Here is a 24,933-nt window from a genome sequence, read left to right on the forward strand (position 1 = left end):
CGGGATGTCCGGGAGGACCCCGGGCCCGGGCCCGTCGCTGCGACGGGGTGGCACTGGGCACACCCAGCGGCTCCTCCCCAACGTCCCCACCCCCTTCCTCCTCCAGGTACAACGGCCCCAACCTGGTTCTGAAGTACGACCGGGCCCAGAAGCGGCTGGTGAACATCGCAGTGGATGAGCGCAGCTCGCCCTACTACGCGCTGCGGGACCGGCAGGGCAACGCCATAGGGGTCACGGCCTGCGACATCGACGGGGACGGCCGTGAGGAGATCTACTTCCTCAACACCAATAATGCCTTCTCGGGTAAGGAGCTGGCGCCTCGGGCCCCTCTCCCCGGGGCGCTGGGGCCTTGGGGGTCCCGGCCTCTCCTCAGGCTCTGCCTCTGCCTCCCCCGCAGAGGCCCCTGTTGCCCCCAGGCCCCTCCCTGCCCCAGCAGAGAGACATTTGGAGTAACCGTTTCTTCTGGTGCATGAAGCTTGTTCTCTCCCGGCCTCTGACCCCAGTATGGAGGGGGTGAACAGAGGAAGCCAGTTCTCCCCTGTAGAGTTCATGTCCTCGTCACTGCCAACCCGATGAGCCCCAAGTCCTCCTACCCCCTACCCCCATCCCTGCTGCTCCTGCCGCGGCTCAAGCACTTGTCACTTCCCACCCAGGTTTCTGCCGCAGCCAACACAGCCCTGGAACCCTCCTCCATGCTGCTTCTAGGGGATCTTTCCAAGATGCTTTGAGATCCTTCAGTGCCCCCCACTGCTTTTAGGATATAAGTCAAACCCCATGGCTGCATTCCTTTATTCATCCCACAAATTCTTGCTGAGCACCTACTCTATGCCAGACTGTGTGCAGAGGATACAGCTTTGAGGAAGACAGACCGTGAGTCCATGGAGCCTTTTCTAGAAGTACACGTCTCAAACTGAATTGTGCATGTGTCACCTGGGACCTTTTGTAAATGCAGCTTTGCAAATCCGGGTAGGGCCCAAAAACCTCCAGTTCTACCCAGTTCCCAGGCTCTGATGATGGTGCTGGCCCAGGGACCACACTCTGAGTAGGGAGGCCCTACACACTCAGGAGTGGGTGAGGGACATCGTGTCCACAAGGCAAAATAGTAGTAAGGATAATAGCAGCTTAAGCAGCACCTGCTGTGTGCCAGGCCCTGATCTAAGCACTTTACCTTAATTATCTCATTTGAGCCTCACAACCACTCTATTAGGTAGGTACTGGTATATCCCACTTTACAAATGAGGAACCTGAGTCACCAAGAGGTTACATGACTTGCCCCAGGCCACACAGTTTCTGAGTCCCAGGATTCAAACCCAAGTGCCTGACCCTAGATCCATTCTTTAATCTAACACTCTACAGCCTTATTCAACCTTGTGTCTCCAGGGCCTGGTAGAAAGGCTGGCTCATAGTGGGAGGTCAGTATTCTTGGGGCTGCAGAGTACGGTGTGTCCTTGCCCCTGACTCCTGCACTTCCTGCAGGGCCTGACCTCTGCCCACTAGGTTGAAGTCTGCTCCTGGGGAGCTGTATCACCTGTGGGGAGCTCCCTGGCCACGGCATCCAGCAGGAAGAAGCAGGGCAGTGTCCTTGGGGGGCCAGGTTGGGCATGAGCTGGCCTCCCCAGATGGTAGCAGTCCCTTGGGTTAGCTCTGGACGAGATCCTGCTATTCAGACCTGGACACTCACCATCCTAGGTGATCGCCAGGCTATGGGGACCACCTTCCCCGCCTGCCCCCACTCACACTGGCTCCTGCTGGGCCCACAATGTTGCCCCTCCTGTTGTCGAGCCCTGCCGGTTGCACGAAGGGGAGGGAAGAGGTTGGGGCCCGTGCCAGGGGAAGGGGTGGGCGGTGCTGGCTGGCTGAGTGCCAGCCTCGTGCAGCCAGGAAACAATGAGCCACAGCCCCAAGTGGTGTTTTATGGGTTTTCATCTCCTCTTGCCACCAAGTGAGGCCTGAGAGATAGTAATTATCCCTACACAAATATCAGGGCATGATTACCCAGCTGGATTTACTGCCCTCTCTCCAGTCAAGCCAAGATTGGATTAGGACACAATTAATTGATGAGCTGATCAACTCTTTAATGTGGGGCAAGGTCAGGGAGGGAGCAGCATCCAGGGAGGGCTGTGGAAGGAATGAGTCCCAAGGAAGATGCTGCAGGGCAGGGAAGCAGAAATGGAAAACTGGAGGAGGAGTGCTCAGCGTGGGCTTGGCGGGCAGGAGGCCAGGGGACGGGGACGGCCTTTCTCATCTGCTCCCCAACAGAGAGCACCTGGGATGGGACGTCAGAGGTCTCTGAAGCAACAGCCACACACGAGCGCTTTGTCTATTCCCTTGTGCATCCTCCAGCTATGGTTCTCAGGCCAGGCTGCCCATCAGAATCACCTGGGGAGCTTTTAACACTCCCAGTTCCCCAACTCCCCCCCCCCCCATCCAGCCAATCAGCATCTCTGAGCGTGAAACCCAGGCATCAGCTTTTAAAGCTCCCCAGGTGATGCCCATGTGCCAAGGTTGAAGACCACCCGCCCCAGGTCATGTTCCATGCGCAGCCCAGCAATAGCCCCATTCATTCCTTAGTGTATTCATTCATTGAGCAAATATTCAGTGCACCCCTACTATGCGCTGGTCACTAATCTAGGCACTAAGAATACTTCTGTGAATAAAACAGACAAAAATCCTGTCCTCATGAAGGCTACACTCTTTCCCCAACATGGCCTTATATTTCTCTAGGTATCTGGCTCCCCTCTCCCTGTCCCCTGGACTCTAAGCATCTTAAGGACAAAGACCTGGTATTGGTCATTCAGTATCTCCCTCTGGGTCCAGCCAGGCCCTGAAACAACCCAAGATGCCCACTTGCTAAATAAGTCCCAGGAAGACAGGGTGGGCAAGAATCGCCAGCCAGAGAGGAGGTTCGCCAATAAAGGGAAGGCAAGGGGGCAGGCAAAATGGGGCCCCCGGAGGGTCCTGGGCTCCCTGGGACTGAGGGCATGGGCCTCCATCTGGGAGAGGTTGGTCAGAACCACAGCGCCCTGCAGCCCCAGCCCCAGGCCAGCACCTCGCGGAGGCCTGTGGGTTTGAGAGATGTCTGTGGGTTTCAGTTCATTTTTCAGTTGAGTGATTCAACTGATTCACTGACAGTGGGTGGGATGCGAAGCCAGGACATTTGTGCCATGTCAGCACTTCCCCTGGGTCCTGCCAGTGCAGCCCTCGACCACTGCCATCCTGCCCACTGTGGGGAGCCCAAGATCCTCTCCAGGAGCCCCCAGCCAGGCCAGACCTGCCATGGCTCTTGCGCTGGAAGGCTCCTTCCGCCTGTGCTGGAGCCCTGGAGGGACCTATGAAAGGGTGGCCCCTCTCCTGCCCCCAAGCCAGCCTTTGGGACGTTAGCATGGCTGTCCCTGGAAGAGGGCTGGCACCTGCATCCTGGCAGTGTCCTGTGGGACAAACCTGGGATCTGCCCCTTACTTACTGGGTAAGATTCTTGGTCTCTCTCAGTCTCAACCCCATCTGTAGAACAAGAAAAATCCTAACTCCTCAAGGTCCACACCTCCAGTGCTTCCATCCACGATACCCAATGCCTTTCCCGTCACCTACAGCATCTGTCCCGCTGTGACCCAGGCCGCCTCCCGCCCCGTTTCCTCCGCTCCTGCTCTTGCTCGCACAGTCCCACCCAAGGCCTTCGTCCCTGCTGCTCCCTCTTGTCGCCCGTGCTCTCGGGGCCCCCTCCTCCCCTTTGTCGGGCCCCCTCACAGGAGGCCTTACCTGACACCTTCTCTAAACCAGCCCCCCTCACCCCTGTGCCTTACCTCACTCAGTGGGGCAGCGTGTGGTCTGTGCGTCTGTCTGTTGTCCAGCTCTTCAACTAGAGTCGCGGCTCCATGAGGCAGGGACGTGGTCTTGCTCACTGCGGTATCTCCAGGACCCCAGCATTGCCCGTAACCTAGGGAGTGTCCAATAACTATTTTCGAATGAGCCACTGAGATAACGATGGAAAGCACTTATTGCAGCACCTAGGATGTAAGAAGCTCTCTAGTCCATACCTGTTCTAATTCTGCCTGAAGAAACCAGAGCCTTCAGTGTCCTGGGCAGAGGGGCCACAGGCCTCCCTCCCGGCCCATGGGAAAGTGGACTCCAGGCGCAGGAAAAGGAGAAGCAGTGCACCACCCAGGCGAGGGTACCGTGCGGGCATGATTCAAGGTTAGGAACTGGAAAGCTGGTGAGGGAGCGGGGAAAGAGGACCACGTACCGCCATCCCAGGAAGGCCGGGCCAGGAAAGCCACTGAGGGCTAACTGACCTGGAAAGTACGAGAGCGTGTGTTCCAGGCAGTGCTGCCCAGTGAGGCCAGGTGGGAGAGGGTGAGGGCAGAGGCGGGCAAAAGGCAGGTCCCCGCGCCTCCCTCCACATCCGGGAAGCCAGGACAGCCTGCCGTTCCCAGCCAGTCTCTTCTTTGCCCCCAGGGGATCCTACAGTAGCCCACCCCACCTGCTTCATTGCCCGGCCTGAGCTTGCCTCGCCTGGGGACCAGGAACATGGGTGCTGGGTGGGTCAGGGTGAACTGTGGGTCCCACCAGCCTTATTTTCACTTTATTCAATCCAACAAAATGGTCAAAGATCTGCTGTGTGCAGGACACTGTTCAAAAATATACAGTCCATCCTTTTGTACCCAAACAGTAGAACACTCTACTCACGATTTGGCTCCTTGCTTTTTTTTTTCATTTAACAGTAAATTTTGGATATGATTTAGTGACAGTACACAGAAAAGCTTTCTCATTCTTTTTTTTTGACTGTATAGTACTCCATTGCTTAGACTTGCCATTCACTTAATCAGTCCTCTATTAACAAATGTTTGAATTGCTTGCAATCTTTTGCTATTACAAACAATGCCACAAAATGAGGACCCTTGTACAATTGCTATTTTCCACAATTGCACTTTGTAACTGTAAGATACAAAGAAGTTCATAGAATTGCTGCTTCAAAGGAATATACATTTATAGTTTTGATAGGCATTGCTCATTACTAATTACTATTATTAATACATTCCCATTAACCATATACTTATTTCCCAAAACTCTCACCGACACAGTGTATCAACTATTTTTAAAAATAATTGCCAAACTGATAGATAAAAAATTGGTATCTATGTATAGTTCTAGTTTTCATTTTTCTTGTAATGAATGAGGCTGAGCATATTTTCATGCAGTTGAGTCTCTTGTCTGCTCATAGCCTTTGCCCATTTTTTCTATTGATCATTGGTCTTTTTCCTATTGATTTGTAACAACTCTTTATAAATTAGGGGAATTAGCTCTTTGTCTGTAATACAACTGGCTAATGGCTTCCCTTGTTTCTCATTTTTCTTTTGCCTCTACCCATGGTGGTTTTTGCAGGGGGGGAATTTTTTATTTTTATGATCTTGAATTTATCAGTCTTTCTTTTATGGCTTCTGAGCTCTGTGTCACTCTTAGGAGACCTCCAGCAGGGGCTTTTGTAACCTCTCGAAGAGGAGGCATCAGTCACTGCACCAGGGAGAAGAAAGGGGATTCAGGGAAGGCTGCCCTCCAAGCCGCCTCTGCCAGCGCAGCAGATGAGCCATCTGCTCTTGCGAGAAGCACCCCTTGTCCAACAGCTTTCACTCAGGACAGTGCCAACTGCATCCGGTAGACCTTGCTGCTCAGTGTGATCCGCGGAACAGCACCCTTGCCATCAGCTGGAAGCTGGCAAAAATGCAGATTCTCGGGCCCCACCCAAGACCTCCAGCACCAGAACCTGTGTTTTAACAGGCTCTCCAGGGGCTGCCTGTGCCTGGTAAAGCCTGAGATGCACTGCCCCGTTTCGACCCCTCTTCTTCCAGGATGCCCTAGGTCCTGAAATGGATCCTAGGGTCTCCTGATCCCCCAACCACCTTTCCCTTGGCTGCGGAGTCCCGCTGTTCAACTGCCCCAACATGGGCCCACCTGGGGTCAACTGCTCGGGCTCCCTGGCCCTGCCCTGTGTGCCTCATTCTTGCGTGGCCTGATGAGCAGCTGCATGGGGCCAGGAGGTCAAGCAGCACCATAAAGAGTAGGGGGCCCCAGATGCCATTTCCTGGGGAGCCCTCGACTGCCCCCACCCCCAGCTCTTTAATGCCATGTGAGGGGCTTTGCAGTCAGAGCTCAGCTTAAAGCTCAGGTCTTAACAGCAGCCTAACAACAGCTGTGCAACCTTAGGCAAGTTTTAACCCTCTGTAACGAAGACTCTATCTTCCTGCCAACACAGCGGAGAGGACTGAATAAGCTAATGTGTGGGAAGCACCTGGCAGGGCCTGCCTGACCCCTGCTCTTCACCCTTTCGCTGAAGGCAGGCAGGCTGGGGTCAGACATTCTATTGGGAGGCACGGGGAACCTGGGTTCATTCTTTTTTAAGATGTCCTTTTCCTGAACTAGTTCTTTCTTCCCCTGGGATCAGCACGGCTTTGCTGGTCTCCTACTAAGTCTTAGGAGGCATTTTGTATTTAATGCCACCGTCATCTTCTGGGATGTTGCGCTTTGAGGACCTTCTGGTGCTGCCCTGTAATTCCCGGGCTGATGGTACTGATAATGTATTGTTGTTATTAACCTTATCACGTGCCAGGTATTGTTCTAAGCAATGTTCATCCAATTTAATCATCACAGCAACCTGATGGCTAGGTGGCTATTGTCATTATCCCATTTTACAGATAAGGAAAGGAAAGGTTCATCCGCCACCACCCCATTCCCCCCAACACACCCAGAAGAAGGGATGTCGCTGGCTGCCTCCCAACCCTGCTCCCCTCCTCGCAGTCACCTCCGTGCCTTATGAGTGAGGCTGAAGGCTGAGCCCACCACCTGTCCCACACACCTGCCTACCTTTCTCTTTGCCACTGATGCCAGATCATGAGTTTGGCCATCTCTTGGGGGGGTTTCAGCCCCTCGGCAGAAGGCAGTCAGACCAATGAGCCTTAGAAGAGCCCCTCATGCCCAAACTTGCCCTCCCAGTGGCTCCAAGGCACCCCCTGGGGACAGAGTTGGGTGTTGATGGGGCAGTGAATTTGCTTGGTTGACACCCTCCTCTCCCTTGACTCAGAACCTTCTGGTTTTCTATTTCTCTGGTGACTCCTCTTTTCCCTGCACACCAAGTCGTGGCTGCTGCCTCTGGCTGGGTCTTTGGCCCAGTCCTCCTCCTCTTGCCCTGCTCCAGCCATCTCAGCTCTGCAGGCCACCATTCCGCCTGGGTGTGGCCTCGCGAAGTGCCTTCCTGGCCACCCAGTGACTGCCTCAGATGGGAACCTCTGGAGCCAGCTCCTGCTCTCCGGCCCACACACCTGCCCCGGTCACCGTCCCGCTGGCAGGCCGCCTCACCAGCCATCGCGCCTGCCCCCAGCACTTCCTCCTGACTCCCATCAGCCCAAGCCTAGGCTAAGCCTGAGCCACCCCACTCCGCCTTCCCTCCGCTAAGCCCCTGCTGCCGGGTTAATCTTCTGGAAACACTGGCTTCCCAGATCGGAAGCCACCAGTGGCCCCTTCACCCCAGTCCTGGAATTCCTGGGTCTCCCCACTTGGACCCTGCCTCCCTTCCCTGCTGATCCTCCTCTTCCTGCACAGACGCTCCTCTCTAGGCAAAGTCGGTGCTCCCCTGCCTCTGTCTCCACCATCCCGCCCACTGAGAACCGACGCCCCATCTCTGCCAGACCAAGCCTCAGAGCGCAGGGCTCCAAGGCCCAGGCTTTGGAGGCAGAAAGTCCAAGTTTGAATCTGTCCCCGCCACTTCCTTGCTCTGTGGCTATGGGCAATTGACTTAACCTTTCTGCTCCTTCATTTCTCCATCAGCAAAATAGGGCTACACCACCTCTCAGGATGGCATCGGGATTTAGGTGAAATAATAGTTGTTAAAACAAAAAACTGCTTATGAAGAGTCTGGCCACAGTGAGTGCTCCAAAAGGATACTCTGACCCTTCAAGTCCCGGTTCAGGTGCCTCCTCCTCCATGAAGACCTCCCTGACCACTATGACCTCTGACTCTTCCTTCACCAATTTCATGGCCTTTCCTGGCTGTACTGTCCCTTTCTGCCCCACTGGGCTCTCCTAGCTGCAAGTCCCTTTATCTCATCAGAACAATGGGCATGAAAATAGCACCCACCTCTTGGGGTTGTGGGGAGGGCTATTGAGCGAATATATGTAAAGTGTCCAATGCGTAGACAGTTCATAGCAGTGTTAGCTATTACTGATTTTACTATTGCCCCATGACATCTCCTTTGTTCCTCATGTTGTCAAAAGGACTGTCAGCTCCCCAAGTCAGGGGCTGCAACCCCTACTTCCTTGTGGACTCCCACGGCACCTGACACCCAGCAGGGCTTGGCAGGCATCTGAGCCTCACCCGCTGAACCTTCTCTACCGGCACCTGGCAGCAACTGGCAGTTCCATTGGACTCTGAGACCTTCAAGCACCTTTAATGCCAAGATTCCAGAAGCAGGGTGGGCATGGGACGCCTCAGAAGTGCCTGCCATGGGGGCAGTGACCTCCAGGGCCTCCTCTCCTGCCCCCAACCACCTTCCTGTTTCCCCCAAGCCTTCCCTGCCCTCGATGTCTCCCCCGGGACCTCAGCAGCACCCTGTCTCCTGCTCCTGAGCAAGCTGTCCCTGACTTGGTGAGGGACCCCAGGGCAGAGTGCAGCTACAAGGAACTGGAAGGCGGGATTACATGCTGACACGGGCCAGGGGCCAGTGCTGGGTGTTTATTGCCTGTGCCATCGACCCGCACAGCTCGCTGTTTATCTGTCTTCCTGACACACCTAATTACCCAGGTTGCAGCTGCCAGAGCACTTGCTCTTCCTAAATCACGGGCTCCCATCCTTCCCGTCGCCCAGGCCTCTGGGCCTCTGCCTACAGAAGGGCTGCCATTGATTTTGCCGTTCCCATTTATGATCTACAAGGCTCTGCACCGCTGTTGCACATTTTACCTTAATTAGTTTATTCTTCTGGGCGTCCATGGTCAGCTCAGAAGCCAGGAGGCTGGAAGTGGGGAGAGGCCAATAGAACACAGCACCCTAAGCCCTCTGGCCACCAAGCCCAGAGCCTGAAAGGCCATCACCGCCCTGGGACAGCGTTTTGCTAGGAACAATGCCAGTTCCTCCGGATGCTAACAGGTGACCTGCAAAAAGGGGTTCCATGGCCATGTACGTTTGGGAAAAGCTGGGTTAAATAAGACTAAGCAGGTACTTTATTGCAGGATTTTCAAAACTTTTAATAGACTGATGTCCACTGAGGATCTTCAAATGAAGTCTTCCCCAACCCAACATGACCCTGAATCCATTCCCCAGGTAGCTTAGAAACCAGAGTTTCACGAAACACTTTGGGAAGTGCTGCACTGGGTGAGCAGGAGGCATTGGAGGCGATGAGGCAAGCAGAGGCAGGTCCAGGGTCCCTGGGCACATGTGCTTCTCTTGGCCGGCTCTGTAGGAGGCTTGAGCACTTTCTCCCGCTAAAGAGAGGTGCCTGTCAGAGCTCCGCAGAAATCAGGGAGAGCAGCCATTTTCTTGCCCTGGGTCAAACTTTTGTGGGGTCTAGCTAAGGACTAGTTTAGCTGGAGTCTAAAGTGGATGTGATTTGAGAAAGAAGGAAAAGGGTCACTGTTGGCCAAGGCCAGAGACCCAGAAGCACTGGGGATTGGAAGTAGGGTGCCCTCAGAACCCCTCCAGGCATCAGGAAATGACAATGTGGCTGCCACTGCCCGCCAATCACAGCAGTAATCCAGAACAGTAGCAACGATGCCAGTCTAGGCACAGAGGGCCTTCCCTGCAGTCCTGAAATCCAAAAGACTCTGAAACCTCGTGTTGTTTTTTTAAAATTGTGGGAAACTCGATTGATAGCAAAACCTGTCCTGGGTTGATGTGAGCTATTTATAGACTTTATACCACTTAGTGTGAATATTCATGTTTCACTGCAGAAATATTAATGTGTTTAATTACGGGGTGCTGCCCCAGGCCCTGCTGGGGGTGTTATGTAATAAACGGTGTTGGCACTCTGTTACCCTTCTAAAATATGAAGGGAAATGTACCTTTCTAAACACACCTGGCCCCGTGGCCTTCAGGTCAGGGCCCCCGCCCGTGGCAGCGCCGCTGCCGGGCACCTCCCCCTGTGCCTGACCTCGACTGGGGATTCTCCCAGGGCTTCACGGGCACCCTCCCGTGTAACTCCCGCAGCGGCGTCACCGGAGGCGCAGCCTTAGCCACCACTTGTAAATGAGGAAACCAAGGCTCCCAGAGGCTCAGGGGCTTGCCGAGGCCTCGGAGCTAATGGGAGTCGGGGTCTGGGGGCCCTGGCAAGCTCAGACCCCCACCCCCAAGCCACACTGCTCCGGGTCCTTGGAAACCTCCACCCGCACAAGGGGCTGCAGGTCTCCTGGCTCTGCTCCGCGCCCCCCACCCGGACCCCCGGTCCCCGACAGGGCCTTTCCCTCCTCAGCAGCGCCTCTGTTCCCCCGGGATGTCAGGCAGGGGCAGGAGGTCTCTGCTTCAGCCTCAAGCAACTCGCTGTCTAGCGAGCATCCCCGAGGCCACCTCCAGAGCCCACAGGTGACGCCTCAGCCCCCGGGGGTCCTCACAGTAAGAGGCCAAACCCTCCATCTCTCCTGGGATATCCTGAGGCCTGGTTCACACACTGCCCTCACCTACACACACTCCTCCAGACACACACTCATGCAGTCACTCTCACCCACATTTACTCACCCACAATCCCTGCCATGTGCCAAACCTCTGCAGTGCTCAGCTGACATCTCTAAAGGACCTTAGAGAACATCTTATCTATGAAATGGAAATAATCATTTCCATCTAATAAGAGCTACTGTCGCTGCGAGCGTGCCGTGTGCCAGGCGCTGTGCCAAACCTTTAATGTGCATCGTCTCATTTATTCCTCGCAGTACATGCAAATGTAGTTGTCACCCCCACTGACAAATAAGAAAACTGAGGCTTAGCCATGCTGCATAATTTGCCCAAAGTCAAACAACCAGAACCCAGAAATGGAATTACATGGAATTAGAACACAGGCTCGTTTTGCTCTAGGCGCTGACTTCTTGCCCACCTTGGCCATGCTCTCTCCCTTCAAGCTAAGCCCACTGCCTCCCTCTGGGCTAGCCGGAGACTCAAGTTCAGGGGTCCTGTCCCCAAGGCCACTCTTCCTCAAGTTGGTTCCTGGTTCCTGCTGCTGTTCCTCTCCCTCTTTCCGGTGCTCGGCCCTGAGGGTAGAGCCCGGCCCCTCCTAAAGATGAAAGCTCGGGGTCTGGAGTTTAGTAAACCGAGCCGGGGAGGCAGAGGGGAGAGCTCTGCCTCAGTGGTGCCCCGGGAGGGCGTGAGCCGCCAGCTGTCAGTGGTTCTTCCCCATTTCCCCAGCCAAGGCTTCAGAGGGCACGGCCTCCTGAGACTGCAAATGACGTGCAGGTTCCTGGGCTGAGGGTCATTAGCCTCTATCCAGTTCTCAAAGAGTCACTAATCCAGAGGAGGTGGGGACCACGGCCTCTAAGCTCCCCGGTCTTGGAGCAGGGGCCTCCCAGAGCTGCCCAAACCCGTGGTCGTGCTCTAGGCAGGACAACTTCTATTCCAATTGAGTGCAGGCCCTGCTGCCCTCTCATTCTCCTGGGATAGAGGTGAAACCCTCGGGGCTCAGCTTCCAGCCCCTTCCTCATCCTGGACTTAGAGACCTGCCCACCAATCAGAATCATTTTTCCTAAGACCAAAACCAGGGCCTGCCGTCCAGTGGAGAATTTAGGGGCCAGCTCCCTGGAGGAAGAAGCCTTCTGGGTTGAGCTTGGATGCTGACATGTTGCCAGTCACAGGATTCTCTTCCTGATGTTGCAGCACCGCGGTGCAGAACATGAAACGTGGCTGTTGAGAGTCATCCCGGACACAGTGGCGGGAGCATTTGTCCCCTCGCCCCTGAGGCCTGGGCTGCCCGTGCTCACAAGTCTCAGGGTCTCGCCTCTCAGTTGAAGACATTTACATGCCCCCAAACGCGAGGGCTCTCGCCTGGTCCCGAGGTCTTCCTTGCAGCAGGTGACTCAGCCACCTGTGGCCTGCAACCACAAGCCCACCCACCTCGTGGCAGGGGCCACGGGACATGCCCAGAGACCAGATCCTGCGTCCTGGCACCGTGTCCGCCAACCCGCCCTTTCCTCCTCTCTCCAGGGGTGGCCACGTACACAGACAAGTTGTTCAAGTTCCGCAATAACCAGTGGGAAGACATCCTGAGCGACGAGGTCAACGTGGCCCGGGGCGTGGCCAGCCTCTTTGCCGGGCGCTCTGTAGCCTGTGTAGACAGGACGGTGAGTGCGGCGGCAGACCTGGGGAGAAGTGGGAAACACACCATAGCATGAGATCCTGGGGAGGAGCACCAGGCAGATGCCCACTGACATCGAGGGCGGAGCCCGAAGCAGCTTTGTCTGGGTACAGCTCCCACAGTGTCATGCACACAGCAGGAGCTATCAGCTCACAACTAAGACTTTCAGGATGAATCCCATATACCAAGCTCCTTCACATCCCTTCTCCCGTGCGGCTTCCCCAGCAACCCGTGAGGAAGCAGGCCAGGGGCTGGCATCATTGCATCCATGGACCAGATGGGGGAACTGAGGCCAGTTCAGTCGCTCAGAGCAGCGACTTGCCTGAGGACCCAAAATGGATCGGTGGTGCAGCTAGGACATGAAGCAGAATCTTCTAGCTCTAAATCCTGCCCTTATTCATTCATTCACTTATTTTAACATTTATTAAGCACCTTTCATGTGCCAAGCATTGAGCCATGGCGCACATCGTAATTATTTATGGAGCAAATGAAGGCACGACGGCGGGGTTTGTGCACGGGTGGGTGGAGGGTTGCCTGAGTGTACAAGCGCCTTAGGTCATCACTAGCTTCAGCAATGCCTCCGGGCCCTGCCGGTCTACCTGATGCAAAAGGGCCAGGCCCCAGAAAGGCGGGAGGAAGGCCGAGGCGGGGAAGGCCAGAACAGCCGAGCCATCTGCCCTCTGGGGCGGCCTCCCAGGCTTCTGTCTCAGCAAGCCCGGCCAGAGCCAGGGAGGCTTGCTGTGGAGGTGATTTATCCCTCCTGTCACCTGCTCTCCTGCCGCCCACCTCCTTGGCTTTATAAACAGTCATCACTAAATCAGGGCCCAGCTGCTGCCCAGCTTCGCAGGGACCATCCCCGGGCCCCATCCAGGGGCAGGGGCAAGGGGGCCGGCTGCAGAACTGAGAAGGCGCCAAGGGGATTGGGGATTCAGTGCGAGTCTTCACGGCAGGGGCCTGCAGGCCTTCAGAGAAGGCAGGTGCCAGGTATAAATATTTATTTCTTAACAAGCTGGTGCTGGGAAGAGAAGCCAAGCTGGGCTGTGAAGCCACATTTAGCCCTGACCTGAATCTGCGCCACCTGGACGCCTGCCTGGTGGGAGGGGACGGGGAGGTGTCTCTGTGAACAGTCCCAAGGAGCAGGGAGGCGCTGGGGGGCGGCCAGACCTGGTCATGGCTGAGGGCCTCTCTCCTGGCTTCCTGTCTCACCCATTCAGGACCAAAGCTTCCCACACCCAGCTGAGGTGGGAAACTTCTCAGAGGGCTGGTGGGAGGTACGGGAAGGATAATCAAAAAGAGCCCTTGTCTTTGTCCTAACAAGGTCATCTGCACACCCACGCTCTTAACCACAGGACAAAGGCTCGATGTGAAATGCAAAACAAAACGAAAGACCCCCTGGCACTGCAGCCCAGTGGGCACACCTACAAGCTTGCTCTCTCCCTGGCCAGTACCAGACCTCCATCTGCCAAGCCTCAGGGAACTAGAGAGAAGGCCTACAGTCTACCTGCTGCCAGGAGCAGGGTTGCTTTCAGAGTCCAGCCACTGCCTTGCCCATCTCTAGGACCTGAGATTTGGGGAGGGAAAGGTATATGCTGAGGCAGGAGTGGGTGGCAGTCAAGGCCAGCCTGAAGGTTGAGAGATGGAAACACAGCATGGAAAAGACAAGCACAATAACAATAACCACAACTCACACTTAATAGCAACCTGCCAAGCACGGTGCTAAGTGGCTTACATGCATTATTTTATTGAATCCTCATGGTAAGTCCATGAGGTTCATGCTCTCATTATCCCCATTTTACAGAGCAGTTGAGCAACTTGACCTTGGTCACACAGTAAGTGGCAGTTAATGCCAGGAATTGAGCCCTGCAGCGCCTGAAAATGAAGGAGATGCCTTTTACCCGTCTACTACCCTGCCCTGGGTGAAATGGTGTCAGCCACAGCTAGGGAACCTCAGGTTCTACTACAGTGTCCACCCTGCTCATCTTTCCTCAGCGCCTCCATGGGCCCTTTAGTCCCCCTCGTCAGTGGTTCTCAAAGTGTGCATTAGAACCATCAGAAAAGCAAATTCACAGCTGCACCCCAGACCTACCGAGTCGGAAACTCAGGGAGTGGGGCCCAGCAATCTGCTTCCACAAGCCCCACAGGTGATGCTGAAGCATGTAAAGGCTGAGAGCCAGCAAAGCACCATGTAAGTGCCTCAACCCTGCCTTGTACTCCCACTCCCTCTCCCCTCCCAGCCTCATGCATTCTGGGCCCCAAACCGGGAGCACCCGCCTGCCCTTTATCTTCAGCTGCCTCATCACTCACCCACCTTTCTGGATCCAGCTCAAAGCTGATCTCTTACAAGAAGCGTTCATTGATCGATAGTGATTATGCCTCATGTTTATATAGCATTTTTATCTTTTCAAAGACCTTTCACATATATTGTCTCTTTCCATCTTCTCAACAACCCTGCCAGGAAGCAGGGGGAATATGACCCCCAGTTAACATGAGGAGGAGATGCAGCCCAGAGGGGCTGAGGAAGCTGCCCAAGCGTGCAGAGCCAGTTAGGAGCAGAGCCAGCCTGACCCAGGTTGACACCTCTAAGGCAGAGCTTCTCAAAGTGGGTCCCCAAACTGATAGCATCAGCATCTCCTGGGAACTTATTAGAAATGCACATTCCCAGCCCATTCCCACCCCTTGCTCCAGGACCTAATGAAATGGAGCCCAGCATCTGTTTCAACAAAGCAGGAGAACCACTGCCCTGGGCCCAAAGCTACAGAAACATCTTCCTTCTCTTGGAGTCATCGTACCCTCCCAGATGTACTGTGGTCCAATTCACGTGGGACTCTGCAGTCTTCTGCAATTGACACACTTATGTTGGTCAGTTTTAGCAAGCCCACTAAACTGAAGTAAGAAACTAGGTATGACTGAATTTTATAAATATCCAAATTTCTAGCGGAGTGCATTTTAGTCCATTTAGGCTTAATTGTCCATTTGTCGAGATGAGATTGCTAACAGCTGGCCAGGTCAGGTGCAGTTACTGTGATGGCGCTCTTTTTCCTTTAGCCCCATTCATTCTCTCTTTGGCCAGTCATTCCACACACATGTACTGAGGTCCCATGGCCAGAAAGAGCCTTTCAAAGTTCACCACTAATCAAGAAACTATGTGGTAAAGCAGTGCATATCAAACTTTAATTTTGCACAGGAATCACATGAATGTCTTGGTAAAATGCAGATTCTGATTCCATAACTCTGGCATCGGGCCTGAGATGCATTTTTAACATGCTCCCAGGTGACATCACTTTGAGTAACAAGATTTGTAAAGTGCAGGTTCTCAGGTAGTAGGATAGAGGCTCAGATAACCAAGAAAGGAGTATTAGGACAGTCCTTCCGAGAATAGCTTTCTGCCAGCTTCGTCCCTTGACACTCCCTGCCTTGTACTTTATATTCCAGTAGCATTGAACAAACTGCTTGTGGTTTCCCTACATATGCCATTCTCACTGTCATCGCTCCCCTCCTCTCCACCCAGCCAAGACTCCTCTTGGGAAACCTTTTCTGAACTTCCCATGGTTAGGTTCCCTTGCTCTGGATCGAGAGCCTTATCAGTCACGGGTCTCTGGAGAAACAGAGTCAGCAGGAGATAGATAGATAGATAGATAGATAGATAGATAGATAGATAGATAGATAGATAGATAGATAGATAGATAGATGATACAGATGGAGATATAAAAATTTTTTTTTAATTGTCAGGGCTGGCAAGTCCAATATCCATAAGGCAGGCTGGCAGGTTGGAAACTCAGACAAGAGTTGATGTTGTGACCTTGAGGCAGAAATTCTTCTCCAGGAAACCCCAGCTTTTTGCTCTTAAGGCCTTCAACTGATAGGGTAAGGCCCACCCACATTAGGGAGAGTAATCTTTACTTAAAGTCAACTGATTGTAGCTGTTAATCACATCTACTTTCACAGCACCTTCTAGACACCATACCCTGGGCAAGTTGACACACAAAAGTAACCACCTCCGGACCCCTTTTCTGTGCACCCAGCAAGTCCTATACCTGTTCTCTACCATATTATTGTGGGATTGTTGATGTGCCTGCGTCCCCCGGAAGACTTGAACTCCTTCTTTGTTGGCCTCACCCACAAGTCAGACAGATTCAAATGGCTCTAAATCAGCTTCCCTGAAGAGAATGGTCCCAAAGAAAGCATAAAGTCAGTGGCCAGTTAGATAGGATGAGGGTTCCACTCGTGGGGCCACTGGGTAAGAATAGAAGCTGGGAAGCAGATGTGGCTCAACTGATAGAACGTCTGCCTACCATATAGGAGGTCCAGAGTTCGAACCCAGGGCCTCCTGGCCCATGTGGTGAGCTGGCCCACACACAGTGCTGCCGTGCACAAGGAGTGCCATGCCACACAGGGGTGTCCCCGTGTGGGGTACCCCCACACGCAAGGAATGCACCCTGCAAGGAGAGCCACCCCACTCGAAAAATGCAGCCTGCTCAGGAATGGCACCGCACACATGGAGAGATGATGCAGCAAGATGATGCAACAAAAAAGTGACACAGATTCCTGGAGCTGCTGAGAATGCAAGCAGACACAGAAGAACACACAGCGAATAGACACAAGAGAGCAGACAACTGGGGGGTGGGGAGGGGAGAGAAATAAATTAAAATTAAAATTAAAATTAAAAAAAGAATAGGAGCAAGCAAAGAGGGCCAGAAAGAGGGACTGACCACACACTCCGGCTGACCACACACTCCTGCAGCCTTGAGCTCACCTGCTTCTCGTGGTTCATGCTTATGATTTGCCTCTCAAACCAGACCATCAGCGACCTGAGGACAGGGGCTTTTCTAAGAGCAGTGCCTTGCACATAGTCAGAGCTCAAGAAATATTTTCTCTCTGGTTAATTGCAGGGAAGTGAGGAAAGGTTGAGGAGGGTGCTAGAGAACATTTAGAAATTGTGTTGCTCTCTTGAGAAAAAGGAGGCATCCATTGAAGGAATCACACCATAATGACAGGCAGAGAAGAATCTTTCATCAAGAGTATTTTGGACAAGAAAAGAGAACGACTACAGCAAAGAGAACCTGGTGCTCAGGGCTTCTCCTGGAGGCAAAGGGCAAAAACATTTGAAACAGTGTTGGAAAAGCAGGCGTAATATAATATTTATTTCTAGTGATAAGGGGGAAAGAGGCAATGGAAGAAGGAAGAAGGAGCCCTGCAATTCTGTGCATCTTCTGTTACCAAAGCAGAGTAATGAAGAAGTGCAGGGTGAGAAGGGGTGGCTCAGAATTTGCTTGTCATCTTGGCTGGAGCGAGTTTGAATGGGAGAGAGAGAGACTGAGAATAATGGGAATTGGTAGATCAATCAATCAGCAAATATTTATTGAGCAGCTACCCTGGCTGGCAGCTGGAGAGAGCTCAGCTGGAGGGAGGCACATTAGAAAATTGTCTATAAAAAGGTGGTTGTGGGAGAGAGGGAAGGATGTGTCTGGAACAGGACAGAGGGACCAGCAGAGCTACTTTGTCCTACAACTCGGGCGGGGGGCAGGTCATGCACACTCTAGTCTTTGTGAGAAGCACATCTGGGGTTGTGCAGTGCACAGTCTGCAAGTCCACACACGACTGGCCTGGGGAGAAGACCCCAGCCCTGGGGAGAGCTGGCGGTGGTCCTGAGAAAGGAGGGAGAACGGCTGCCTTCTTGGGAAAAGACCAGCATGAGCCAGGGACGGATCTGCTCACCACCCTCCCTCCCTTCTCAGGGCTCCGGGCGCTACTCTATCTACATCGCCAACTATGCCTACGGGAACGTGGGCCCCGATGCCCTCATCGAAATGGACCCTGAGGCCAGCGACCTCTCTCGGGGCATCCTGGCACTCAGAGATGTGGCTGCTGAGGCTGGAGTCAGCAAATATACAGGTATGCAGAGTGACACAGGGGGCTGTGAGCTGGAGGGACTGGAGTCCAGGGCTCTGCAAGGTCAAGTCTAATTTATCAAGAGGCCACAAGGAGAGGGTGGGCTTATGTCACCACCCAACAGAAGGGTCTCCAATGCTGCTGCTCCAAGGTTGGTGAGATACCTGGCAGGTGCGGGCTTTGTCCATTAGGGGACACTAGACATAGGGGCTTGCCAGAAAGTGGGGTAAGAACACCACAATAGCCTCTTCTCCCTGGAACCTCTTGCCCCCTTCCCTGCTGTCACCCAAATGATGGGTGAATAGGTCTGTAGGAGAAAACTGACAAATCACAAAAGCTGAGATTTAAAGCACCCTTTATTGCCAAACAGCAGATGAAATTATTTACTTACACACAAGCGGCCAGGAATTGAGTGCTAAATCCCCAAGCTTCAGCTGGGTCCCGTCTCGGATAACTGAGCTCAAAGAATTGTGTTCTTGTCCCAAACCTCTCCAGTACTTTTTTTTTAAGGCACGCTCCTCCCTGCCTCTTTCTGGATGGGGGACCTATTGTCAGTCTCTGACAGGGAGATCTTTCTAGGGAAGGCTGTTCTTCTAATTCCAGCACGGCTGCTGACTGAACTCTGATAATCTGCCAATAGCCTGCTGATGGTAGAGCAATCCAGTTCCTGTTTTGGGTGCCAAAACTCAGGAAGCCAGAGCTGTGCGCAATGACATCTCAAGCAAACTTCAGCCTAACTCCCGTCCGACCTGAGCTTTGGACACATAACTTGTTGGTTGACCTTCCCAATATAACCTTTGCAACTCTGCTCCCAAATTCCAGAGTGGCAGCTTGAATCCAAATCCTGAGTTTGGAGGGGTACTTGAGGGGACATCTGGGCCATGCCCCTGCCTCCACATACCTGAGTGGTGGCATAATCTCAAAGTCCTACCCAGAAAGCGTTGTCACTGCCTTCCCTGAGTTTATAGTGCTTTCTCTAGCTAACTTTCTACCTCAGTGAAAGGGGGAGATTAATGTTGATCTGTCTGACAAAGTTTGTGGGAACAAATGACTAGACAATAAAATAGTTTGCACAGCTCAAGCCCCATCAAAGTGCTCGGGAGCGCAGCGCGTGAATGTGCAGCAAAAAAGGCTGAGTGTCGGTAATAAAACATGTTTCCCTGGGAAAAGGAATAAACATGCAGGAGCTTCAGCCTAGAATTGTACCGTCAATTTTTCTGAATAGTTCCCAGTTCTGTGCACTGGGCTGGCTTGGCAATTAAGTGCCTTGATCTGCAGGAAAGAGGGGGTGGGCTGAGGGGATGAGGCACTTGAAACTGATGAGATGGAAGGGAAGCGAGAGCTGGGAGAGAGGGTTACACACAGAATGAAAGAATTCGGAAGGTTGCAGCAGGGTTTGGGCATGAAGGGGACATTGTTCCTGCTGGCTGGGCTGGCAGGGGGCTGGTGGGGACGGGTGGGGGGCTGGCGGAGAACCAGGAGGGGGGCAGAGGAGACCAGGAGACAGCTGAGGAGCAGGGACGGGGGTGGGGGCCCATTGTGCTGGGCTGAGCTGGAAAGACAGGTCAGCTCGGAAAGGGATGGCAGCTCCCATGGAGGCACGGAGAGAGGCCGGGGCAGCTGGTGTGCCCAGAGGACACGTTAGAGCAGCTTCACAGGCTTCCAAAAGCTCTTTGGCTGACAAGAACCTATTTGGCCCACCAAGTTACTATTCTGTCTGCCCGCCTCCCCCAGCCCACCCTTTCCCTACCCGCCAAGCCCCCAACACTACCCTGCAGCCTCCCTTGTCACTCAGCTAATGACACACAGACATCTGGCTAGAAAACTAGTCCAGAGTAACGTCCTTGAGCCCCAGGAACGAACCCCAAACGTAGGGGCCACCATGCCGAGCCCGGTCTGGGCTCGTGGCCAGTGCTCAGCTCCAGGCGGTGCCATGGGGCAGGGAGGGAAGCACGCCAGGGCCAGATGTGTGTTCAGGGAGCCGGGTTTCCCCCGAGCCAAGCCACACAGCACCCATCTGCTGGGCAGCAGTGCAACTAGGAGAACAGGGGAGATTATATAGGCCAAGCTGTGTAAAAAGAACAAACTGAGGTCCAGCAAGAGGAGAAGGGACTTGCCCAAGGTCACGCAGGAGGCTGCAGAGAGACGGCACTTAGAGCCGCTCTCCCAATGCCTGCACCAGCTGACCTTTGATGACCTCCAGCTTGAGACGCTTGCTCCAGCCCAGCCCGCAAGACCACTGGGAGGGGCTGGTGAAGGAGGAAGGCCTGGCACCAGGAATGAAGCCCCAGGGATTTGCACTCAGGACTGTAATTGCAGCTCCAGGTTCTTGTGGCCGGAGCAGCTGCGGGGCCTAGGGTGATCTGGGCAGCTGGGGGAGGCCCGGCCACGCCAGCAGGCAGCGCCATTTCCGCTTGGCCGTCTGGCTCGGCAGGAGGAGGGGAGGCCGCTTCTCCCGACACCGGCGAGCCTGGCAGCCACCACTCTGCTGGGTCACAGTGCCATCTAGCGGCCAGCGTGCCCGCTCCCCGGGGGCCGGAGGGTCCTGGAGGACGGCAGAGCGAGATGCTAGTGTGAAGTTGAGCCCTGGGAAAACCAATCTCCCATGTCCTGGATCGATGAGAATGCCAAGCTCCAGCTTCCCCAGCTCCCTGCGGCCTCACGGAGTCGGGACGGTGCGAGGAGCAGCCCTGCCTGGGAGTCCTGAGAACTGGGTGCTCACCCCTGGCAGGGGACCTGGAGTGGGGAGAAGGGATCCCAGAGCTCTGCACTGGCTCTGCCGACCGCTGACCTTGGGCACATCCCTCAGCCTCCCTGAGTGCCTTGAATAGCGGCTGAGCGTGCAGGGTCTGGGGCCAGTTGCCAGGGCAGCTCCCGCCTCACCAGGTCCTCCAGGCTCTGCAGCAGTGGCCAGGTGCCTTGGTGGCTCTCAGCCTGAGTGTTCGCACCTTCCAGACCGGGTGGTGTGGGAATGGAAGGAGATAAGCACGGGACGCGCCTGGCACAGGGCCTGGCCCCCAGGAAGTGCCCCCGACTGTAGCAAATGGCCCCTTCCTCCACTGAGGTTGGACCCTCCCAGGCACAGGAGGACGCCCATGCCAGCGGGCGGGCCGCGCCCTGGAGGCGCTCTCTGCTTGTCCCTTGGCCACTCCTCTTCATCCCTGTCCCCATTTGAAGCCAGCTCCTCCCTCCTTCCCGCCTGACCCTGCCTCCCCAGGCTCTACCCCCTGCTTCAGGAACTCTGCATTTTGGCCTCGCCCTTTTAGGGAGCATCTGTCCCGGCTGCCAAGGTGGTGATTAAAAAAGCCTTAAAAGAAATTTAGAAAGAAAATGGAGGTGGATTTATGATGGCGGGTGGGGAGTTTTGCTGTTGGCCGGGAGCGATGTGGAACAAAACGAAGGGCAGATCTGATTTATAGGAAGTCATTATTGGAGGAGTCGGAGATGCCCGAAGCCCAGCTGCGGCCTTCTGGCGGATCCCCACCAGCGGGCTCCGGAGAGGTGGGGGGGCGACGGGCGGGGAGCGCAGGCTCCCGGGTGCGAGGCGGCGCTGGCCTTTCTGCGGGAGCACAGCCCAGCCTGGCAGCCAGGGAGCAGGCAGGGCTGGAGCGACCGGCTCCTCGGCCGGGGGCCCAGGACCCCCAGGGAGTGCAGGCACGGGCCTGCCAGGGCAGGGACCCTTCTCTGGGGTGTCAGATGTATTCGATGGTTGTCAGGAAGAGACATCATTTTTCTTTTCAAACACACACAGATGTGTTATAGAATAGAAATGTAATTTTTGCGTGCCTCTTTTTTCCCCCAGCTAAAACAACAGATTTTTAAGGCATTTCAAGCCTGTGTCTGCCCTGTCTGGGCTGCGGCCCCAGCCTGGCCAGGAGTACCAATCCACCAGCCTCTGCCACCAGAGAGCTTTAGCCCGTGGAAACAGTACGGGCTCTGTGGGAGGGTTCACACTGTGACCGCCTGCTGACTATGACCACGCCTCCCTGAGCCTCAGTTTCCCCACCTAGACTGTGTGATGATAAAACATGTCTCAAGAACTGTTACGAGATGAAATGAGATGAAACATGCCTGGTACCCGGTACACGGTCCTGAGCAGTTGTTTGCCAGAGCAGCTGTTCCAGCCACCCCTTTACCCACCCTCTGTCCTAAGCAGCCTGTCCCAGCCCCTCTCTGCTGGGGTGGGGCAGTAAGGAGCCTCTTCCCTCCTGCACCCACCAGGCAGCCAAGGGTTGGAAATCTCCCACCCAATGAAGAAATGATGGAGCCTGTGCCCCGGCCCACCCCTCTCCCCTCAATGACCGGGGACAGGGTGGGTTGGGGGAAGCAGGCGGAATGTCCTCGTCTAGCACCCTCCACCCTGAACAGTCAGGACCCTGCCCGGAAGGTCCACAGAGCACCCGGGGATAGCAGTGCCAGCACCAGCACAGCATTACTCTGTTTTAGAATTTTCTCGAAATTAGAATGAGAGGCCCCGTTGCCAGCCTGCCCTTTATCCTCAGCACTCCTTTCTCCAACACTCATATGTGACCCAGGCCTCCACCCCTGCATGTCCTGGCGTCTTTGCCCTACTCTTTGACAAGATCTTGGATGTTTGGGGCAGGCTGCAGGCCTTGGCATCCACCAGAATCATATTTCACACGAGGTCTCAGCACATTAGTCCCATGGGTCCAAGTGCCCTGGCTGACGGGCCATCTCAGAGCCGCCCCAGGTGCAGAGTCTAAACGGGCCTGGGAATCAGCTCCCAAACACACTTATCTTGTGCATTGAAAAGTGGAACGGGAAGGAGCCTTGGAGATCTTCTCGTTGCCCCACCCATTTTACAGGGAAGGAGACTGAGGCCCAGAGAGAACATTTCCTTGAGAGGGGCAGAAACAGAGCAAGAACCTAGAGAGATAAATTATTTTTAAAATTATTTAAAAAAGAACCTAGAGAGGCTTTTCTTTAGCACCCAGCATCCCTGCCCTTCCTCAGGCCCACAGTTTGGGGGTGTTCTGCATCGCTCCCCTTTCCCACCACCTCTCTTCCCCTTCCTCGCCCCTCCACCCAGCCCCACCCCACCCCAGGGCTGGCCTAGACAGGGCCTGAGAGATGGATCACTTCTGCCTGGGCTGGCCTTGAGTCTGCGTCCCGGAAGTGCTGGTGTTCAGAGCTCTGGGGGGTCCCTTCTCCTGGGCAAACGAGACTGCCCCCCAGGCTTGGGCTCCGTAAGCAGAGAGACTGTAGGTTCAGGCAGATCATCCAGCCGTGCTGGAAGCAGACCCTCGGGCACTGTGCTGGGAGAAGGAACTGCTCTGAGCCATGAGGTCGCTGTTTACAGGAACTTTTCACTTTTGCCAAAATGTCACGATTGAGAGGCATTGCTGTGTCTTCAGCTTTCCTAGTATTTTCCTACAAGCTGTGGTGTCCTTTTTGTTCACTAAACAGGTGAATGCTGGTTTTTTCCAACCTACAATAAATTTCGCTCAACTGAAAAGAGCAGCCTCTGGCTGTCCACCCCCCAAAAAAAATGTGGGGACAATGAAGGCAATGGGAGGGCCATTTCCCCTGTAATTCCTCGGCCCAGCCTCCGAGGAAGCAGAAGCCATGGGGAGAGGTGGGCAGGGAGGAGCATTCGCACCCCACAGCAGAACAAGGAGGCCTTTGAAGCTTGAAAGTGCTGGAGAAGTAAAGGGATTTTATTCACCAGCAGGTGGTAAATAGTCCCAGCTAATGAGAATGTGGAACCTGACATTTTCCAAGGTACCTTCCAAAAACAAGCTCCCTTAATATTTACATCAGTCCTGTGAAGGAGGTATTATTATTCCCAAGCTCATGTTATTGGTGAGAAAACAGAGTCCAGAAAAGTTTAGTGCCATGCCCAAGGTCACACAGCTCCGACTGGCACTTTGATTCCCAGTGGCCTCTTCCACCACTGGAGCTGCCTCTCCAGCCTCAACTGGGGAATTGCTCATCTCCGAGAGGATGTGCTGCTGCAGCTATGAGAGACTTGACTGCTGTAACGTGGAGCTAACTCCCTATGGGCATGCTGTTCTCCAAGGCTAAAGGTGTTCTGAACTGCCCCCTGCAAGGCCACTATGGGTGTGCCGAGCCCTTAGGAGATGGAAGAGCAGGTGGATGTGATAGAGGAAGCAGAGGGGGAAGGAGAAGAGCCGAGCAGGAGGGGAGAGGTGCTGGTAGGAGAGTCTTACTGCACAAGAGGCCTTTGCCATTGATGGGGCAGGGAGTGGGACTGTCAGACATTTACGATGGGTGGATTTCATTGGTCGAAGAGGACTTACATGTCCTGCCTGGGAGTAGAGTTCATCTTGTGGCATCAGCGAAAGTGCACACAGCGCTGGCTGCCCCCACCTCAGATCCGTTTGACCCCCACATCCTATGCCTGCTGGGGCCAGTGGCCAAGAGCCCAGCTCCCCAATGGTGACTCACCTGCTCCCCAACTGTGCAGCAAACTTGCCAAGAAGGAGTTGTGGGTAACGTCTCTGTTATGGTCCGGTTGCCATGGCAATAAATTGTCACTAATTAGTAGTGTGGTTACCATGGCAATTTTCTAGTAATTACAGGTTACAAATGGTGCAAGGCTTCAACCCAACCCAATTAGTTAATTAGAAAGATTTAGAAATTTGTCCAAAAGGGAAATAACCTGCTTTGTAGAAAATGAGGGGAATGTGTCACAGCTTGGGGGCCAGAGGCAGAGAGGAAATTAGAAGATGCTGAAACCCGGGAAGAAG

General features: G+C 54.3%; 1 protein-coding gene across 1 annotated transcript in view; it reads left to right on the forward strand.

Moving 5' to 3' along the window:
* Nucleotides 1-24,933, forward strand: part of CRTAC1 (cartilage acidic protein 1) — a 141,552-nt gene that overhangs the window by 88,158 nt on the left and 28,461 nt on the right. The window contains exons 3-5 of the mRNA XM_058298644.1: nt 107-303; nt 12,163-12,299; nt 18,049-18,205. Coding sequence (XP_058154627.1) covers nt 107-303; nt 12,163-12,299; nt 18,049-18,205 — 491 coding nt within the window. The remainder of the gene's footprint in view (nt 1-106; nt 304-12,162; nt 12,300-18,048; nt 18,206-24,933) is intronic.

The sequence above is a fragment of the Dasypus novemcinctus genome, chromosome 6 (genome assembly GCF_030445035.2).
Source record: "Dasypus novemcinctus isolate mDasNov1 chromosome 6, mDasNov1.1.hap2, whole genome shotgun sequence".
Taxonomy (NCBI): Eukaryota; Metazoa; Chordata; class Mammalia; order Cingulata; family Dasypodidae; genus Dasypus; species Dasypus novemcinctus.